We start from the raw sequence: 19,459 nt of genomic DNA, 5'->3' as shown, positions 1-19,459 counted from the left end.
AATGTTCAGAGTGGAGTTAAGTACGACAAGAAGTAATGTATTGTAATTAGGACATAGCATTTAAATTTGTATATTTGTATTTCCTTGGGAAAAAAAATACTTTAAATTTGTACACACATATTTCCCTCAGAAAAAAAAGACACAGTGTAATGAAGTACACATTAAGTTACTAATAGTAGGCGAACAGCAGCTCTCTTGTATATCTGAGAAGACATCAGATTTTTTTTAAAGTTGCAGTTCTCTTACTAACTTACTCACTTAAGCTTAGACAGCATGTGTGTGTATAGCATTGAGAGTTGTTGTGATAATTTACTGATAAGACGGTATACAGAATAAGTTTCTATGATTTCTTTGTCTCTTGTTAATGTATACTTTGACTTTTTCCATGTTCCTGGTGGCTCCCCTTCTTGAAAGAATCTACAGAACACAATGAATGAATGAATCAATGAATGCTAATTTACACCTGTGAAAGCTATTAAACATTATAAGCCTCTCAGAAATCTCACTTATATGTAATAGGTAAGATACAATTACTGCTGATTAAAACATCCTGCTATTTCAACTTTTGTTTGCTAAAAATATCACCACACATTCTAACAATTCCACTCAGCTTTAAAAACTTGTCTTATTTTTTGTGACAACACACACAAACACATTTCAAAATGCAGTTACCAATTTTGACCAGCTAGTGGTCATTATCAGACTGTCTACTATGTTGGAGCTTAAGTTCATAGCCTTTTTGTTTTGCATGTTGGTATTCCGGTTGATATGGGTTTATTTATCGACTGTCATTTTTATTTGTAGTTCACTGTTGCTATTTGAGTTTATATATTGCCATTTGTCATCTGGAGATATATATATATATATATATATATATATATATATATATATATATATATATATGAGGATGCTAGAAAATGGAGTGTTGAATGGAGAAATCTGAACATTTCTGACATATTCTTCTGTTCGAGTTCAATGGAGAGGCGACAGCAGCCGAAGTGGCCAGAAACATTTGTGCTGTGTATGAGGATAATGCCAATGGTCACAGCACGGAAAAAAATGGTTCTCTCATTTTAAGAAGGATCCTTTTGACATACGCCCCACACTCTCCGAGACTTTCAGGGCCTCATGAAAATCATTTAAATACATTAATGCACAATGCTTCATGTCTGTGAACTTGAGAACTGGCAAACATAATGAACTGTGATCACGACACCACCATGCGACATTTGCACGCAATGGGGAACGGTCAAGAATCGGGTGTACTGGTAACCCAAGCTCTAAGCCAAAATCATAGAAATCAGCAGGTGGGTGGCCGTATGTGCACCTCTGCTTGCCCACCATCAACTGCTGTGAACAACACTGACTATTCCTATCTTGTATCGTTACTGATGATTAAAAATGGTGTCTTTATGATAACATAATGAAAAGAAAGGAATCACCGGGCCCAAACGAAGCAGCAACCCCACGAACCAAAACCTGCATGCATCCACAAAAGATTATGTTATGCATCTGGTGGAATGGCAAATGTGTGGTGTACTATGAATTGCTTCCCTGAGGTGCAACCAACACTTCTGACATTTACTGTCAACAACTGAGATGTCTTGCAGATGCAGTCCACGAATAATGACCAGGAAGACTGCATGAAGTCATGCTACTCCACGATAACACCCACCCACATTCTGCTAGACTGACAAAAAACACTATAGAGGAGTTGGTTCTGGAAGTCACTCTGCACTCACCTTATCACCTCACCTTCTACCCTCAGACTGTCACCTTTCTGCTCTCTATCAAACAACCTTCAAGTAATTTCCTTTCCAAACGCAGCTCGATGAGTTCTTCGCCTTAAAACCACGTGATTTCTATAGTTGCCGAATATAAAAGTTACTTCAGCTTTGGTAGGCTGTTGTAAATAGTGAAAGAGAATATGATGACTAAATTATCTGTTGTGTTTATCAAACTTGCGGAAAAATGCTACAAACTTATGCACCACAAAGCAGTGACATAAGGTTTCTATTGCTCTGTCAACGAAAACACTGATCCATATGTTGTCAAAACAACGACATCTTACATCGCACTGGCTACTCGACATTACATGGTGATAAAGCATTCATATCAGAATGATACTTTTTCACCACTTCTGACACACACAAACTGCCTGGAGGCATAAAGTTAGCAGTGTGTTGCTGCCGGAGTACTGGTACGCACCACTGTCAGTGGACACCGATGCCCCCTTGAAGGTGGAGAGAGTGTGGTGTGGCTGGCCGTCACCCACACTGGAGGGGGAGGGCGACAGCGGCGCCAGCTCAAGCACGACGGGCCTCGACTCGCAGGGTCCCAGGACGTCCGACGTCGGCGTGCCTCCGCAGCTGCTGTTCTGCCGGCTCCCTGAGTTTGATTACGTGTCTCTTATTAAATACTGTCTAACTCGCTATCATATATTTGTAATTCACATTATAACAGAACTGGTCAGTGGAATACTTTTTATTTTTTTAGTGTAGGCCAATGATACATTATAAATAATAAAGTTGCCACCTGAACCAATAACATTTTGCAAACAGTACTTTTTACTTTCATTTACATCCACACAGGTGGATATGTAACTTGTTTATGTAGAAATATGCAGTGCTGTTTTTCTGGGGAAATGCTGGGGGATGCGTACCCCTAAACTTTTTCATCAACAGAGTAACTTTTTCACGATGTTGAGAACTTGGAAGATTGCCAAAGATTTATTTCACGGACATAAATTTTTTATTTCATTTTTTCGTGTAGGTAATTGCAATACGAACGATACCAGTGCAGTTTTTGGTGGGAAAAGCGATGTCATTGACTGTTTCAAGCATTTCGAAGCTGCGTTAAGTGTTCTCGACAACTGAATTGCTGGCAGCCATTTTGACAAGCGTGCGTGTAGTGCCCTCACCCGCTAATAGAAGGCGACGGTAGTGCTAAACGGATACGCGTATGCTCAAACGCCGAGCTACCGACAGATGTCTCTATAGTCCCGCTACAACGATCCTTCACGATTCATTGCCATTTTTGTTTTTTTGTTCTTTATTCGTTTGCGCTTGCTGTCCCGTTCTTGTCAGTTGTGTGAAGTTTTACAGTGTGTCCTGTCTTTCACTGCAACTTGTAAGTTAAGTTGGAGGTGCGAGATGAGCAGAAAACTAACAAACTGTGTTTCATTTGAGGTGACATCAACTGAAGTGTTCGATACCACATTCTCTTGTATGTTTGGGTGTTTCTCAGTATCGCCTGCTTCATTTGAGCTAAATCAACTGAAGAGTCAGAAACCATTTTTTTTTTGTAGTTCGAAATGTTGATGACGTCACGGCTAAAAGCAGACGGGTGGTATCCCGTGCTACAGTTATAACTAATTTTCGCTGCATTATATCCAGTGTCGGAGTACCCTCAAACTTTTTTTAGAAACAAAGCACTGGAAATATGTATGGAAGACCTAACTGGAAAAGTATCATAATACCAAAAAATTGACAAACATATTTTGTAAGCTTGCAAACATTACCAATGTCAATTATTACTATAACAATTTTCATAATCACTTACAACATTAATAATGTCTTTTACAAAAAGCAGATCAAAACTATTTTTCTACAGTTAAGTATATCTTTGTTCGCTTTGCTTCTGGCATGACAGAGTTTGTGAGTTGGGAATTGTGTATATTACATTATTGTTGTTGTTGTTGTTGTTGGTGGTGGTGGTGGTGGTGGTGGTGGTGGTGGTAGTAGTGGTGGTGGTGGTGGTGTTATCACACTCTAACACGTAGTTAAAAATACTCCTCCTGGGATTGGAAAGAAAACTTCATTACACAATCAGCTATATAATCAGTTGTTCACCCACCCCCCACAACTTCCTACGAACGTTTTCGATAGGTATTACTGACATAAACTTTGAGCTTAGAGTACAGATGGCCACTGCAAAACTTCAGAAAGCTACAGAAGCACAGTCCCCAGCAGAAACACACGTACCGCTCCCGAAGCTGCTGAGGGAGCTGGCACTTGCACTGCTCGGTGATGTCTGGTCGGTCGTGCCGGTGCCGACGCTGACGACGGTGTTGGTCTGCATCCTCTGCACACTCTCCAGTGTGCCGACCACCATCTGTTGTTGTTGTTGTTGTTGTTGTTGTTGCTGCTGAGGATGCTGCTGCTGGTGCAGGGAAACTTCAGGAGGGCGGGGGTTTGCCATCGGGTACCGCCAGAACTCTGAAATGTTCAACCGAAAACTTAGTACGATTCTCAGCATACACCTAAAAGTACTGGGTGATCAAAAAGTCAGTATAAATTTGAAAACTTAATAAACCATGGAATAATGTAGATAGCGAGGTACAAATTGACACACATGCTTGGAATGACATGGGGATGGACAGCAAAACGTCAGTGACTGCGCTTGACAATTGTATTACAGAATTGCATCATACCCAGCCTGGCTGATAAACACCTGCTGAAAAGTACGATGTTTATGCAGGATGGCGCTCCACCCCATATTGCTAGATGCGTGAAAGATCTATTGCGCGTGTCGTTTGGTGGTGATCGTGTGATCAGCCGCCACTTAAGTCATGTTTGGCCCCCCCAGGTCCCCAGACCTCAGTCGGTGCAATTATTGGCTTTGGGGTTACCTGAAGTCGCAAGTGTGTCGTGATCGACCGACATCTCTAGGGATGCTGAAAGACAACATCCGATGCCAATGCCTCACCATAACTCCGGACATGCTTTACAGTGCTGTTCACAACATTATTCCTCGACTACAGCTATTGATGAGGAATGATGGTGGACATATTGAGCATTTCCTGTAAAGGACATCATCTTTGTTTTGTCTTACTTTGTTTTCCTAATTACTGCTATTCTGACCAGATGAAGCGCCATCTGTCGGACATTTTTTGAACATTTGTATTTTTTTGGTTCTAATAAAACCCCATGTCATCCCAAGCATGTGTGTCAATTTGTACCTCTCTATCTACATTATTCCGTGATTTATTCAGTTTTCAAATTCATACTGCCTTTTTGATCACCTGGTACATTTCACACAACTTAGGATAACTGTATTGGCCTGAATATAAGCCACATCCGAATATCAGCCACACCATTACCTTTCACAGGGGGGCGGGGGGAGGGGGGGGGAGGAAAGAGGAATATAGTGGAGAAAAATCTGTATTATGTCACCCACTTACAAAAGCTGTGCACAATACAGTGAGACTTTTGCATAATTGCAGCTTTCCTTGATCCATGTCTTCTGAAAGCTTCTTAACTACAATACTGCTCACATAACAAATAGCTGTGAGCTGGAAATTTAGAGTTCCAAAGACAGTTAATCTCCTGTCGCCCTACCACCAGTGTTGACATTGAATGGTGCGAACCAAATCTAACTCCTCAGTTTGAGAAAAGTACACTTCTCCTTTTGTGTAAATGAGTAGAATCTTGAACATGATAATAGTCACTACCTACATTAAATGTCAACAATGTAAGACAGTTACACTGTTACATCATATACAACAACTAATTTCCAAACTTCAATGAAAGTGTTGATTCTATTTGTAATTAATGAACAAACACTACAGTCGAAGTTTGTAAGATATTAAAATATAGCAGTGTTTGTGGTGCTGCACACATAAGTTGCCCACTAATTTTCCGTTGCTGATTTTGGGAGACAAAAATCAGCTTACATTCAGGCAAATAGAATGTTTTATTGTTTACATAACCTTTGGCAAATTTAAAGTACACTCCTGGAAATTGAAATAAGAACACCGTGAATTCATTGTCCCAGGAAGGGGAAACTTTATTGACACATTCCTGGGGTCAGATACATCACATGATCACACTGACAGAACCACAGGCACATAGACACAGGCAACAGAGCATGCACAATGTCGGCACTAGTACAGTGTATATCCACCTTTCGCAGCAATGCAGGCTGCTATTCTCCCATGGAGACGATCGTAGAGATGCTGGATGTAGTCCTGTGGAACGGCTTGCCATGCCATTTCCACCTGGCGCCTCAGTTGGACCAGCGTTCGTGCTGGACGTGCAGACCGCGTGAGACGACGCTTCATCCAGTCCCAAACATGCTCAATGGGGGACAGATCCGGAGATCTTGCTGGCCAGGGTAGTTGACTTACACCTTCTAGAGCACGTTGGGTGGCACGGGATACATGCGGACGTGCATTGTCCTGTTGGAACAGCAAGTTCCCTTGCCGGTCTAGGAATGGTAGAACAATGGGTTCGATGACGGTTTGGATGTACCGTGCACTATTCAGTGTCCCCTCGACGATCACCAGTGGTGTACGGCCAGTGTAGGAGATCGCTCCCCACACCATGATGCCGGGTGTTGGCCCTGTGTGCCTCGGTCGTATGCAGTCCTGATTGTGGCGCTCACCTGCACGGCGCCAAACACACATACGACCATCATTGGCGCCAAGGCAGAAGCGACTCCCATCGCTGAAGACGACACGTCTCCATTCGTCCCTCCATTCACGCCTGTCGCGACACCACTGGAGGTGGGCTGCACGATGTTGGGGCGTGAGCGGAAGACGGCCTAACGGTGTGCGGGACCGTAGCCCAGCTTCATGGAGACGGTTGCGAATGGTCCTCGCCGATACCCCAGGAGCAACAGTGTCCCTAATTTGCTGGGAAGTGGCGGTGCGGTCCCTTACGGCACTGCGTAGGATCCTACGGTCTTGGCGTGCATCCGTGCGTCGCTGCGGTCCGGTCCCAGGTCGACGGGCACGTGCACCTTCCGCCGACCACTGGCGACAACATCGATGTACTGTGGAGACCTCACGCCCCACGTGTTGAGCAATTCGGCGGTACGTCCACCCGGCCTCCCGCATGCCCACTATACGCCCTCGCTCAAAGTCCGCCAACTGCACATACGGTTCACGTCCACGCTGTCGCGGCATGCTACCAGTGTTAAAGACTGCGATGGAGCTCCGTATGCTACGGCAAACTGGCTGACACTGACGGCGGCGGTGCACAAATGCTGCGCAGCTAGCGCCATTCGACGGCCAACACCGCGGTTCCTGGTGTGTCCGCCGTGCCATGCGTGTGATCATTGCTTGTACAGCCCTCTCGCAGTGTCCGGAGCAAGTATGGTGGGTCTGACACACCGGTGTCAATGTGTTCTTTTTTCCATTTCCAGGAGTGTATAAAACTGTGCTGAATAGTTCAACTAATGGATCCAGCAAACAGTTTTTACACTAGTAGGTACGACTATAAAAGAGAAGTTATGTGAGAGAGGGAGCCGTTCATTTTTAGGTCTATCACAATTAGTGATGGTTTCCCTTCTTTATTTTATCTCCTCCTCCCCCTCTTCCAATAATTGTCTTGTTCTGTTAGAAAAGACTAACAATAAAAAGGGAATGCTGGCCACTGTTACACCCCCCCCCCCCAACCATTTTTTAATCTATCACAAATGTGGTTGTGCACATGAAATAATGTTAAATACTTGTTATTACACACACACACACACACACACACACACACACACACACACACACACACACACACACACACACACACACACACACACACACAAGGAAATTGTATCAAAGTTTTCATTAAATGTTACCAAAATGTATTAATTAATTACGTATTGAGGGCTACAAACTTCTCAAACAGGAACAATCTACACAAACTAGACAAGAATGGACTGAGGGTAAAATATAATGCATATACACATTGCTGTCCTTGTATATCAAGTATGTCTTCACAGTTAGATGTGGTTGAAAGACTTACTGCTTCAGACTGGGAGCATATTGTCGAACTGTGGTTGACAGAAGTTGAGGATAATTCTGATAGCAACACCGCAGACAAGATTGGTCACAGACATACTCACCCTGCCCAAGCAATGCAAGGGAAGAAAGCTGCTGCCTGTTCCGTGCCTCCCTCAGAGCGCGAGGTAATGTCAGCTGCACAGGGAGCTCGTCACTGAAACACAAACGGATGCAGAATACGGCAGATGATAAATAAATTAATTCAAAGCAGGCAGTGAAATGGACTCAAAAATGTTGATTGGACCACCTCCCACAGAAAAATAAGCTCAAGAAGCTTTGATAAACTGATAAATTGTTGGACAAGAGGCCGAAAATACAGTGGAAAAAATATTCACAAGGTTCCTCATCCCGTATCTTTAAGGTATATAGGCAGAAAGGTGATACACAATACATATCAAAAGGAACAGTGAACTGGTTACAACACAAGAAAGCATCAAAAATGAAAAGTCTTTTGTGGCTCAAAACGAATACTGCCCATCCACTTCTAAAAACTCATCACTGCGGCCCATCCATTCCTGATACCATTTTTTAATGTATCACAACTATGGTTGTGCACATGGAATAATGTTTAATACTTGTTATTACACACACACACACACACACACACACACACACACACACACACAAAGGATCATTAAATGTTACCAAAATGTATTAATTAATTAATTATGTATTGAGGGCTACAAACAGGAACAATCTACACAAACTAGACAAGAATGGACTGAGGGTAAAAAATAATGCATATACACATTGCTGTCCTTGTATAGAAAGTATGTCTTCACAGTTAGATGTGGTTGAAAGACTTACTGCTTCAGACTGGGAGCATAATGTCAAACTGTGGTTGACAGAAGTTGAGGATTATTCTGATAGCAATACCGCTGACACACTTCAGTTCCACTGGCTACTTGCTCATTCAAATGTAAACTGAAGTATTGAACCACATAACTTCTATGAATCATTAGTCTGCAACAGAAGTTCTCTAAATTCAACAAGAAATCACAAATTATTTTCCAGTGAAATTAAATCTGGTTCTGTTCTTGATATCAGTAAATCTCCATACTCAAAGAACATAATAATTCACATTTCTCAATGACTTACTTTTATTTCCATTCTATTTCTTGCAAGTCCCCTCCTTTTATATATCTATGCTATTGGTTTGGTCTTCAGTCTAGAGACTGGTTTGATGCAGCTCTCCATGCTACTCTATCCTGAGCAAGCTTCTTCATCTCACAATACCTACTGCAACCTACATCCTTCTGAATCTGTTTAGTGTATTCATCTCTTGGTCTCCCTCTACGATTTTTACCCTCCATGCTGCCCTCCAATACTAAATTGGTGATCCCTTGATGCCTCAGAATATGCCCTACCAGCTGATCCCTTCTTCTAGTCAAGTTGTGCCACAAATTTCTCTTCTCTCTAATTCTATTCAATACCTCATCATTAGTTATGTGATCTACCCATCTAATCTTCAGCCCTCTTCTGTAGCACCAGATATCGAAAGCTTCTATTCTCTTCTTGTCTAAACTATTTATCGTCCACGTTTCACTTCCATACATGGCTACACTCCATACAAATACTTTCAGAAACTTCCTGACACTTAAATCTATACTCGATGTTAACAAATTTCTCTTCTTCAGAAACGCTTTCCTTGCCATTGCCAGTCTATGTTTTATATCCTCTCTACTTCGACCGTTGTAAGTTATTTTGCTCCTTTACTATTTTAAGTGTCTCATTTCCTGATCTAATTCCAGCAGCATCACCCGATTTAATTTGACTACATTCCATTATCCTCGTTTTGCTTTTGTTGATGTTCATCTTATATCCTCCCTTCAAGACACTGTCAATTCTGTTCGATTGCTCTTCCAAGTCCTTTGCTGTCTCTGACAGAGTTACAATGTCATCGGTGAACCTCAAAGTTTTTATTTCTTCTCCATGGATTTCAATACCTACTCCGAATTTTTCTTTTGTTTCCTTTACTGCTTGCTCAATATACAGATTGAATAACATCGGGGAGAGGCTACAACCCTGTCTCACTCCCTTCCCAACCACTGCTTCCCTTTCATGTCCCTCGAGTCTTATAACTGCAAACTGATTTCTGTACAAATTGTAAATAGTCTTTTGTTCCCTGTATTTTACCACTGTCACATTCAGAATTTGAAAGAGAGTATTCTAGTCAACATTGTGAAAAGCTTTCTCTAAGTCTACAAATGCTAGAAACGTAGGTTTGTCTTTCCTTAATATTTCTTCTAAGATAAGTCATAGGGTCAGTATTGCCTCACGTGTTCCAATATTTCTACGGAGTCCAAACTGATCTTCCTCAAGGTCGCCTTCTACCCGTTTTTCCATTCGTCTGTAAAGAATGTGTGTTAGTATTTTGCAGCCATGGCTTATTATATATCTATAGTGTACCTTGATTCATATACCTTCCTTATGTTATTTTACTCAGTCTTAGACATCTCTTCCATCTTTTCAAATTTGACATTAACTTGCTCCCTACCCTTCCATCAGCAGAATACTCCCTGCCATTGCTGGGATCTAGTTTTGTAAACAACATAATCTCTGTGACTGAAATAGCTTTTCCTGGTCCTTTGTTACCAAAACAGAATAGCTGTGACCAATCCTGATGGGCCACCTGTCATAATTTTCAGCACATAACAAGTATTTGATGAAATTATTGCAACAGAAATAATCACTGATGCCCACATAATGGGAGAAAACTGCAGTCTTTCCACAGAGATTAAGTGACTGGTTGCTAAAAATCTTTTGTTTTCCATATATTTTTACAATACAATCACATGAGCGTTCCACAACACTGTGCCCAATTTTCAAGAGGGAGGAGAGATAGGGTGAAGGGGAGTGGCTCACAGGCACTCTACACGGTGATGTGTGTACACTAGCCATACATACTTTATCTCCACCAAATTTTTTAGTTATACTTAATCCAAAAATGTAAGAATAATTAAGGTGGTCATGCAGTCTCCTCCTTCCCCCCCCCCCTTTTGCCCAATAGTAGATGTGACTAAGCACAACAAATGCCTTACTCAATAAATAACAGTTTTGTGGTAATGTCGTACACCTACAATCAAATTTATGCGTATGCACAGCAATAATGGTCTCAACAAAGAGGGAAGTATTACCCAACGGAAAATCAAGCAGAACTTCGGCACAAAGGAAGCTCATGCAAGCAAAGGTAGATGTGATAATCAGTCGTCAACAGCAGAAAATGGCAACAAAATTCTAAGAGATACAACAGCGGCAAATTGAGAAAGAAAACTGTTGTACATTCGAAGTATGAAGAAGTTTCCAAAAGAAGTGGTGAATAATTTTTCTCGGGAACTTTTTATGTTAACTATTTCAAATATCTGCAGTATTTAACCATACTGAAGTTTCCTTTTAGTAATAATTTAAGCAGATATTGTTCAAGACATTACGATTACATAAACTCAAAAAAATATGTTTTTGGAGACAGTGCTAAAAGAGATTTTCGTCTCTGAACCATTAGTATGTTTAATAAGTTTCTTGTTAACCCTCCGGCGGGCGTCCCATGTGTACAGTGCGCCAATCATAAATAACATTGTCTTGCGCCATTCCATTGTTGTTTTATAATAGCGAGACAGTACCCATTCTTTCATTATTGATTCAGCTATCATAGTGATACGCTACGAGTCAAAATGAGCAGCAGTAATTATATATACAATCAGGGCAAGAAAATGACCCAGATTCCGAGCTAGCAAAAAATGGTTCAAATGGCTCTGAGCACTATGGGACTTAACATCTGTGGTCATCAGTCCCCTAGAACTTAATAGAACTACTTAAACCTAACTAACCTAAAGTCATCACACACATCCATGCCCGAGGCAGGATTCGAACCTGCAACCGGAGCGGTTACGCGGTTCCAGGCTGAAGCGCCTAGACCGCACGGCCACACCGGCCGGCCCGAGCTAGCAGCACAACCCCACAATGAGGCAGTTACCTACGAGCTAATTAATAATCACATATATTGTTGGCAGGGATTTGATGCAACTGCGCTCTTTAATGCTTCTAGTGTGTCATTTTTGCATGATAACACTTGTACGCAGCAACAGAGTGATGTAATGAAAATTTGGAGCCGAACTCACTGGTGAACAAATGAACACCGACTGGGCTGGGACACACAACCACAATTACACTGTTTTGGTGAAGTACAATGTGCTTTTGCGACCTTATTTGTGAAAATACGTGTTATATTTAAGTGTGCTTCACAACATCTTAACATGATGCTTAGAATGAAAGGGCTTGCCACACGAAAACTTTAGTAAAAACCAACATACGCGCGAAATATGGCGACAAACTAAATTACGTTTAGAGCATAAAATGATAGGTTAACTCCTAACAAAATTTCTCATCAACATCGTTCAGCTGCAGATGACAAGCCACCTGTAATAAATAATGCACAAATGGTCCTGAAAGATCATGCACACCAAGTGTAAAGGTATTAACAAAATGAAACGAATTATTGTTTGAACTAAATATCCACATAACTTTGTAACCATTTAGTAAAAATGTGCACATTACAATTAAATAAAACTGAAACCCACTGTTGATAGCACAGTGGTGCCGAAACACGTTTGAGAATTTGGAAAAAAGCGAGGTTTCGCATAACTGGCGGACCTTACATCCAACAATATGTACCATAGTGTTTGCAAGTCGTGTTTTTGTTGAACGTTACCGTTGCTCCGTGATAAGGAAAGCTAGCCCTTCTATGCAACGTTTTCTATGCGAGACGGACGTGACTTAACGACTGCCTCAGTGAATTCTCAGATGACAGCTTTGATGACAGTGATAATGATTTAGTGATCACGATACCAATTCGGAACAGGAAACTGAAAGTGATGACAACACGACAGGTGATGACAATGGTACAAACAAAAAGATGATTTCGATGGTTGGTTGATAGCGAGTCGTCGGTCCCATCTGATTAGGGAAGGATTGGGAAGGAAATAGGCCGTGCCCTTTCAAAGGAATCATCCCGGCATTTGCCTGAAGTGATTTAGGGAAATCACGGAAAACCTAAATCAGGATGTGCTCGCTCGGTTTGATTTCGATGGACAAAACAGAAGGCGCGCTAACTAACGTAAGAACAAGGCAACTCAACATTACCTTGCAGCTGCCTGGACTGCAACAGATTCCGATAAGTCTCGGAGAAAACGTGCTGTTTTGGAGATATTGGCCTCAAATACAGAAATAATGTTTTGAATAACGGTCAACATCAGCCTTTTGCAGTCCTTGTTTGAAGTGGAAAAGAAGAAATCCGTGTCAACAGTGTGGTGTTCCGATTTGTTTGAAGAATTGTAGGAGGATTTGCATGAAATGCATGCAGGCTGAAAGATATTAAAATTTGATTAAGGACCCCAGAAGAATTCATAAGATAATTACTTCTTGATTTTTAAAATAAAAATTTGGAAAATTTCTCCATTGATGGAATCATGGGGTGGAATAATTTCTCTAAGGCTGGAATGATGAGTAATGAAGTCTGGTTGCGAACACAATTTGTCATAACCGAAATGTGTTTTTGCAAACAGTTATGTTGCGAATTTGAAATACTATCTCCCTGACCATAATCTGTGAGTGAGCAGGGAGGTAACTGCGTATTGTTATTTTAGCAATACATACAATAAAAATGAACTGCATATTTTGCTGTGTTTAGTTTAGAAAGTGTTTTAAATTCTGCAGTGTTTGAAAAATTCAAATTCTCATGAAGCCTGTTTCCAAGAAGTGTAGCGAACAACAGGAAGTCATGAAAATATACCGGTATGCTGAAGCACTGTGGATAGACACGAATGAACAGACTCCGACTTTGTCCGCCGGTGTCCGATCGGTGGTACTGACACGACCACTGGCTGGTCGGAACTCGTTACGGCATTGTGAAATGTTCGTGTTTACACAACAGTGAGATGACCTTGCAAAACAAAGGGCTACGGCAAACGAATTTGCCGTCCACTGTTGTTGAACTTGTGCCTAGTTATCACACGGGTACACTCTAGACAAGCAGAGTTTGCACTTACCAGCACTGTGAGTAGTGTGCGACGAGCGACGGGATGTTGTCAAAGCGGTTGTCGGAGCTCTCGAGCCCGAGGCGGCCGCCGTGCGCCTGCACCAGGTAGTGCTCGATGTAAGGACCCTTGCCCGCCGGCAGCCGCACGGAGATCGCCATCGTGTCAGGCTGGCTCGACTGCCGCACCACGAAGTTCTGAAGGCAGAGAGCAGGCACAAGCTGTCTGGCGGCCGAATAATCGATCTGTTCTGTCTAAGTCAGAGGAGACCGGCCCTTTAGCTTACGCCGGAATTACACTATCAAATTTCTTTGTCAAAGATGTGATCAAATATTCCGTCAAATATGTTTGAGAAAGATCTTTGACGTAGCGCTAGAAGGGGTATTACACTGTCATCATACTTTTCGTCAAAGTTCAAGATGGCTGACAACAACAACTTGTTATTAACTGCAGCAGTTTTATGTACCACAATTGCACTGTGCGCACATGCGGAAGAGAAGCGGGGGAAAAATGGAAACATACCTGGGTGAAGCCGTGGGTTTTACGAGGACACGATAAAAGCGTTCAACAAAACTTGTTACATGAGCTTATAGTGGAGGACGTCAAGTCGTATATCAATTACTTAAGAATGGATGAGCATACATTTCTGTATGTGCTCAGTGAACTGTATCCTCATATCACAAAGCACAATATTCACTTAAGAACTGCTACATCTGCAGAAGACAGGCTCACTGTAGGTCAGGTCTCCAATCTTCTTCACTTATTTTTGTATTCAGGGTGCCTCACGCTGTAAAGCGCCTCATCAGCTTCATACATCTCTATTAATTCTGTAGTTGTCGGCACACACCAATTGTATTTGCCGGCAATGATTACAAAAACACTAACGACGACAGAACACTGCAGCGATGCTAGCGCTCCATGTGGTAACATGTCACATTGCAGTGAACAGAAGACAAGCGACTTCTTTGATCAAATCTACAGCGAGGCCCTAGATTTGATCAAATATTGGACGACATTTGACAAAGTTCCCTATTACACCATCAAAGATTTTTGACAAAGAAATTTGATAGTGTAATACCGGCCTTACACGGGCCACATAAGAAGAGGATTTGTATTTTTGGGTCTCACTTAACATACTTAGTACTAGCAATAACAGCGGTGAACAATAAAGGACTGGATCGACGAGAGAATATCATCGTGTGGCGGGAGTTTCAAATTGAAAGTAGTCTTTAGGCCGGTATTACACTATCATATTTTTTTTGTCAAAGGTGATATATCGAATATTTATGTCAAACAAATTTAATGGTGTAATAGGGAACTTTGTCAACTCTCGCCTGTCGCCAAATAAATGTGTTCAATTCTTGGGCCTCGCCGTAGATTTGATCATAAAAGTCGTTCGTCTTCTGTTCACCTCAATGTAAAATGTAACCGCTTCGAGCGCTGGCATCGCTACAGTTATTTGACGTCTCTTTAGTGCGTTTGTAAATATGGCTTCAAAGTTGGTGTGCTTCTTTGACTCTCTCTATTTTTAATAAACTTGCTTCGACTAGGATGGGGCCGGCCGGAGTGGTCGAGCGGTTCTAGGCGCTACAGTCTGGCGACCGCTATGGTTCGAATCCTGCCTCGGGCATGGATGTGTGTGATGTCCTTAGGTTAGTTAGGTTTAAGTAGTTCTAAGTTCTAGGGGACTGATGACCCCAGAAGTCAAGTCCAATAGTGCTCAGAGCCATTTGAACCATTTTTGACAAGGGTGGGGGTGAGCAAGTGTCACATCGCATGCTATTAATTATGTGTTGATGGGCAGGGGGAATATGCTGCAAGTGACTTCTTGTCCACAACCACCGCTACAACCAACCACTTCTACGTCTGGAAACATCCGGGCAGCCTTTCAGCAAGCCGAACAGACGATGTGGTCACACTCTAAAACAAAAACAAAAAAACTCTTTCTTAGGTCTCCACTCTACTTCTGTCTGTTTTTGAACTCTGGATGCCCCAAGTTAAAAAGCGCTTCATCTGTTTTCGTAGTTCTTATTAATGTTGTAGTTATTGGAACACTAATCCCATTAATTAAATTATTCCAAAATGAAAATAGTTCTTATTGCCCGCATACTATACGAAGCATTTATTTACCTTCACACATTCTCTCTTCAGTGTTTTATAAATCGCTTCACACGTTTCTGGAATTATTTTGATTAATGTGCAATGTGATATTCGAGTGCTGCGTTGTAAACTAGAGTAGCTCACTCCTGTATCAAAAAATCACAGTTCGCCTGTCTTTTGCAAATAGCATTTCTCAACAGAGTATTCCGTTTTGTAATATGAAAGCCACTTTACTGAGCAAATACTGAAATACATTCTCATCCAATCGTAAGTAATTTATATATAAGACTTGACGTCCTCCACTTGCGCTCTCGTAACAAGTTTTGCTGAATATGACTTCTTCAACTTTTGTAGTCCTGTCCTCAGTTGCGTGTAATATTACGGTATATTGATAATTTTTTGCAGAATGTTTTTATTACCTCGACGTCATACCTATGGCTTCATCCAAATATGTTTCCTTTTTTCCACCGCTTTTCTTGGAAACACACACACTATGCAATTGTGGCACTAGCAACTGCAGCGCATAGCGACAAGTTGTTGTTCGCCATCTTGAAATTTGACGAAAAAATATGACGACAGAGTAACACCCCTTTTAAGCACCACGTCAAAGATCTATGTCAAAGAAATTCGATACCGGCCATAAATACCATCGATCTGTATTAAATCAGGGGTGACCGACCTCTTAGTTTACCCGGGCCGCATTTGAAGAGAACGAGTACTTTGGGCCGCATATAACATTAGCACTAACAACAGCGGAGAAAAAAAAAAAATGAATGGACCGACGAGACATCATCGTGTAGCGGGAGTTTCAATTGAAAGTACTCTGTTTATCATAACTGTACGTAATCGGAATTTTACAGTTTATTTTTATTTTTATTTTTTAGCGATCTTGTGACACATATTCACTTGGGCCGCGCTGATACTAGCTTTGAGCTGCATGCGGCCCGCGGATTGGCCTCCCCTGGTTTAAATCTCAAATCTGACAAAAATATTACGTGATCTATCAACTTACACTTTTTCTTCCGCCTGGTACTGTCACCTAGTGACAAGCTTCCAGAACTTGGAACAAAATACTACGGACCTTGGAGTGGGAGGAATACATAAAAGGCTAATTCACACTGGCTTTCACGTCAATTCATTTAGCCCAGACCGAAAGGTGAAAGTGAGGTTATTATGAGTTACAATCCGTTACACAAAAAGTCAGAGTATGATATCGGAATTGAGGAACTAATAACGATAAAGTTTATTAATGGCCAAGGCAAACTTCGTAAGGCACGTTCTTGATCAATTATGTGTTGTGAAGTGCTGCGAAGCGGAACCTTTCAAAACATCGACTTTCTTTTTGCTATCGAAAATATATACTTACACACCAAACAGTATTTATAAAGAAGTAAACATGGCCTGTTTAAAATTATGTTATTAAGTAATTAATAACGTTATAAACAACTTATTTTTTTCTCCTTCAAAATGGTTCAAATGGCTCTGAGCACTATGGGACTTAACATCTGAGGTCATCAGTCCCCTAGAACTTAGAGCTACTTAAACCTAACCAACCTACGGACATCACACAAATCCATGCCCGAGGTAAGATTCGAACCTGCGACCGTAGCGGTCGCGCGGTTCCGGACTGTAGCGCCTAGAACCGTTTCTCCTTCATTAGAGCTCATTTTTCACTTAATATTTTGTTTAATGAAAATTGGTTGAGTGACCTGTGCTCTTATTTCTATGCAGCTTAGGCGTCAGCACTGTTCTGCTATTGTAAAGCCTAAATAATATTTCACTTTCAGATATCTGACCTCTCTTGTGGCTGAATATTCAATCGAAAAATTTGAAATGCATTGTGGAATATTTCGATGTTAAACATCGCTTTTGTGAAAAACTCTCTCTTTACACACACTAAGTGTTGAGTGCTATTGACAAGGGATTTAAAATTGATTCCGAATTTCTAGATTTCCGGAAGGCTTTTGACACTGTACCACACAAGCAGCCTGTGGTGAAATTGCGGTCTTATGGAATATCGTCCCAGTTATGTGACTGGATTCGTGATTTCCTGTCAGAGAGGTCACAGATCGTAGTAATTGACGGAAAGTCTACGAGTAAAACAGAAGTGATTTCTGGCGTTCCCCAAGGTAGTGTTATAAGCCCTCTGCTGTTCCTTATCCAGGTAAATGATTTGGGAGACAATCTGAACAATCGTCTTAGGTTGGTTCCAGATGATGCTGTCGTTTATCGTCAAGTAAAATCGCCAGAAGATCAAAAGAAATTGCAAAAAGATTTTGAAAAGATATCTGTATGGTGCGAAAATTGAGAAGTGGCCCTAAATAATGATTGTGTTAAAAGGAGTCCGTTAAACTTCGATTAAACGATAAATCAGTCAAATCTTAAGGCCGTAAATTCAACTAAATACCTAGGAATTACAATTACGAGCAACTTAAATTGGAAAGAGCACAAGTGTTGTGGGGAAGGCAAACCAAAGACTGCTTTTTATTGCTAGAACACTTGGAAATCTACCTAAGAGACTGCCTACACAACGCTTGTCCAACTCATTGCGGGTAGTGCTGCGCGGTCTGAGATCTCACAAGACAGGATTAACGGATTGCATCGAGAAAGTTCAATGACGAGCAGCGCGTTTTGTAAGATGGTCACTCCAAAAGAAATTCACACTATTTTTTTAAAATCAATCTTTTATTCTACATGTTTGAAAGTTTTACAGTGTGTAGATACATCCTTTAGGAACAATATATTCATTTTTCCACATAATTTCCGTCCCTCTCAACTGCCTCACGCCATCTTGGAACCACCGCCTGTATACCCGCACGGTAAAATAGTGGACCAACAAGTTGGAGCCACTGTTTGGCAGCGTGCACAACGGAGTTGTTCCACGAAGAGAGTCTTTCAGTTTCCCAAAGAGATGACAGTCACATGGAGCCAGGTCAGGACTGTAAGGCGTGTTTCAGTGTTGTCCATCCGAGTTTTTTGATCGCTTCCACGGTTTTTTGATTGACATGTGGCCGTGCATTGTTGTGCAGCAGCAAAACATCCTGCTTTTGCCGATGTTTCTTCAGTGTCATCACATATGCATCAGAATTTATGGTGGTTCCACTTGGCATGATGTCCACAAGCAAGAGTCCTTCAGAATAGAAAAACATCGTAGCCATAACTTTTTCAACAGAAGGTGTGGTTTTAAATTTTTTTTCTTGGGTGAATTTGCATGATGCTACTCCATTGACTGCCTCTTCGTCTCTGATGAAAAATGATGGAGCCATGTTTCATCACCTGCCACAATTCTTCCAAGAAATTCATCTCCACCATTCTCGTACTGTTCCAAAAGTTCGTTGCATACCGTTTTTCTTGTTTCTTTGTGAGCCACTGTCAACATCCAGGGAACCCACCTGACACAAATCTTTCTTTTCGCCAACACTTTCAGTATTCCGCAAACACTTCCTTCCCGTATCCCAGCGTAGCGTGACAATTCGTTCACTGTGATGCGTCTGTCAGCAATCACCAATTCGTTAACTCTCTGCACATTGTCTGGAGTGTGGGCAGT

At 41.5% G+C, this 19,459-nt stretch overlaps 1 protein-coding gene across 2 annotated transcripts in view; it reads right to left on the bottom strand.

The window, feature by feature from the left end:
* LOC126209774 (protein sprint) overlaps positions 1-19,459 on the bottom strand; it is a 308,754-nt gene that overhangs the window by 73,217 nt on the left and 216,078 nt on the right. For both annotated transcript variants that reach the window (XM_049938899.1, XM_049938900.1), the window contains 4 exons: positions 13,825-14,009; positions 7,843-7,934; positions 3,984-4,217; positions 2,209-2,388 (listed from right to left, as the gene is read on the bottom strand). In XM_049938899.1, the coding sequence (XP_049794856.1) occupies positions 2,209-2,388; positions 3,984-4,217; positions 7,843-7,934; positions 13,825-14,009 (691 nt within the window). The remainder of the gene's footprint in view (positions 1-2,208; positions 2,389-3,983; positions 4,218-7,842; positions 7,935-13,824; positions 14,010-19,459) is intronic.

Source organism: Schistocerca nitens, chromosome 10 (genome assembly GCF_023898315.1).
Source record: "Schistocerca nitens isolate TAMUIC-IGC-003100 chromosome 10, iqSchNite1.1, whole genome shotgun sequence".
Taxonomy (NCBI): Eukaryota; Metazoa; Arthropoda; class Insecta; order Orthoptera; family Acrididae; genus Schistocerca; species Schistocerca nitens.
This window is presented reverse-complemented; position numbering and strand designations above follow the sequence as displayed.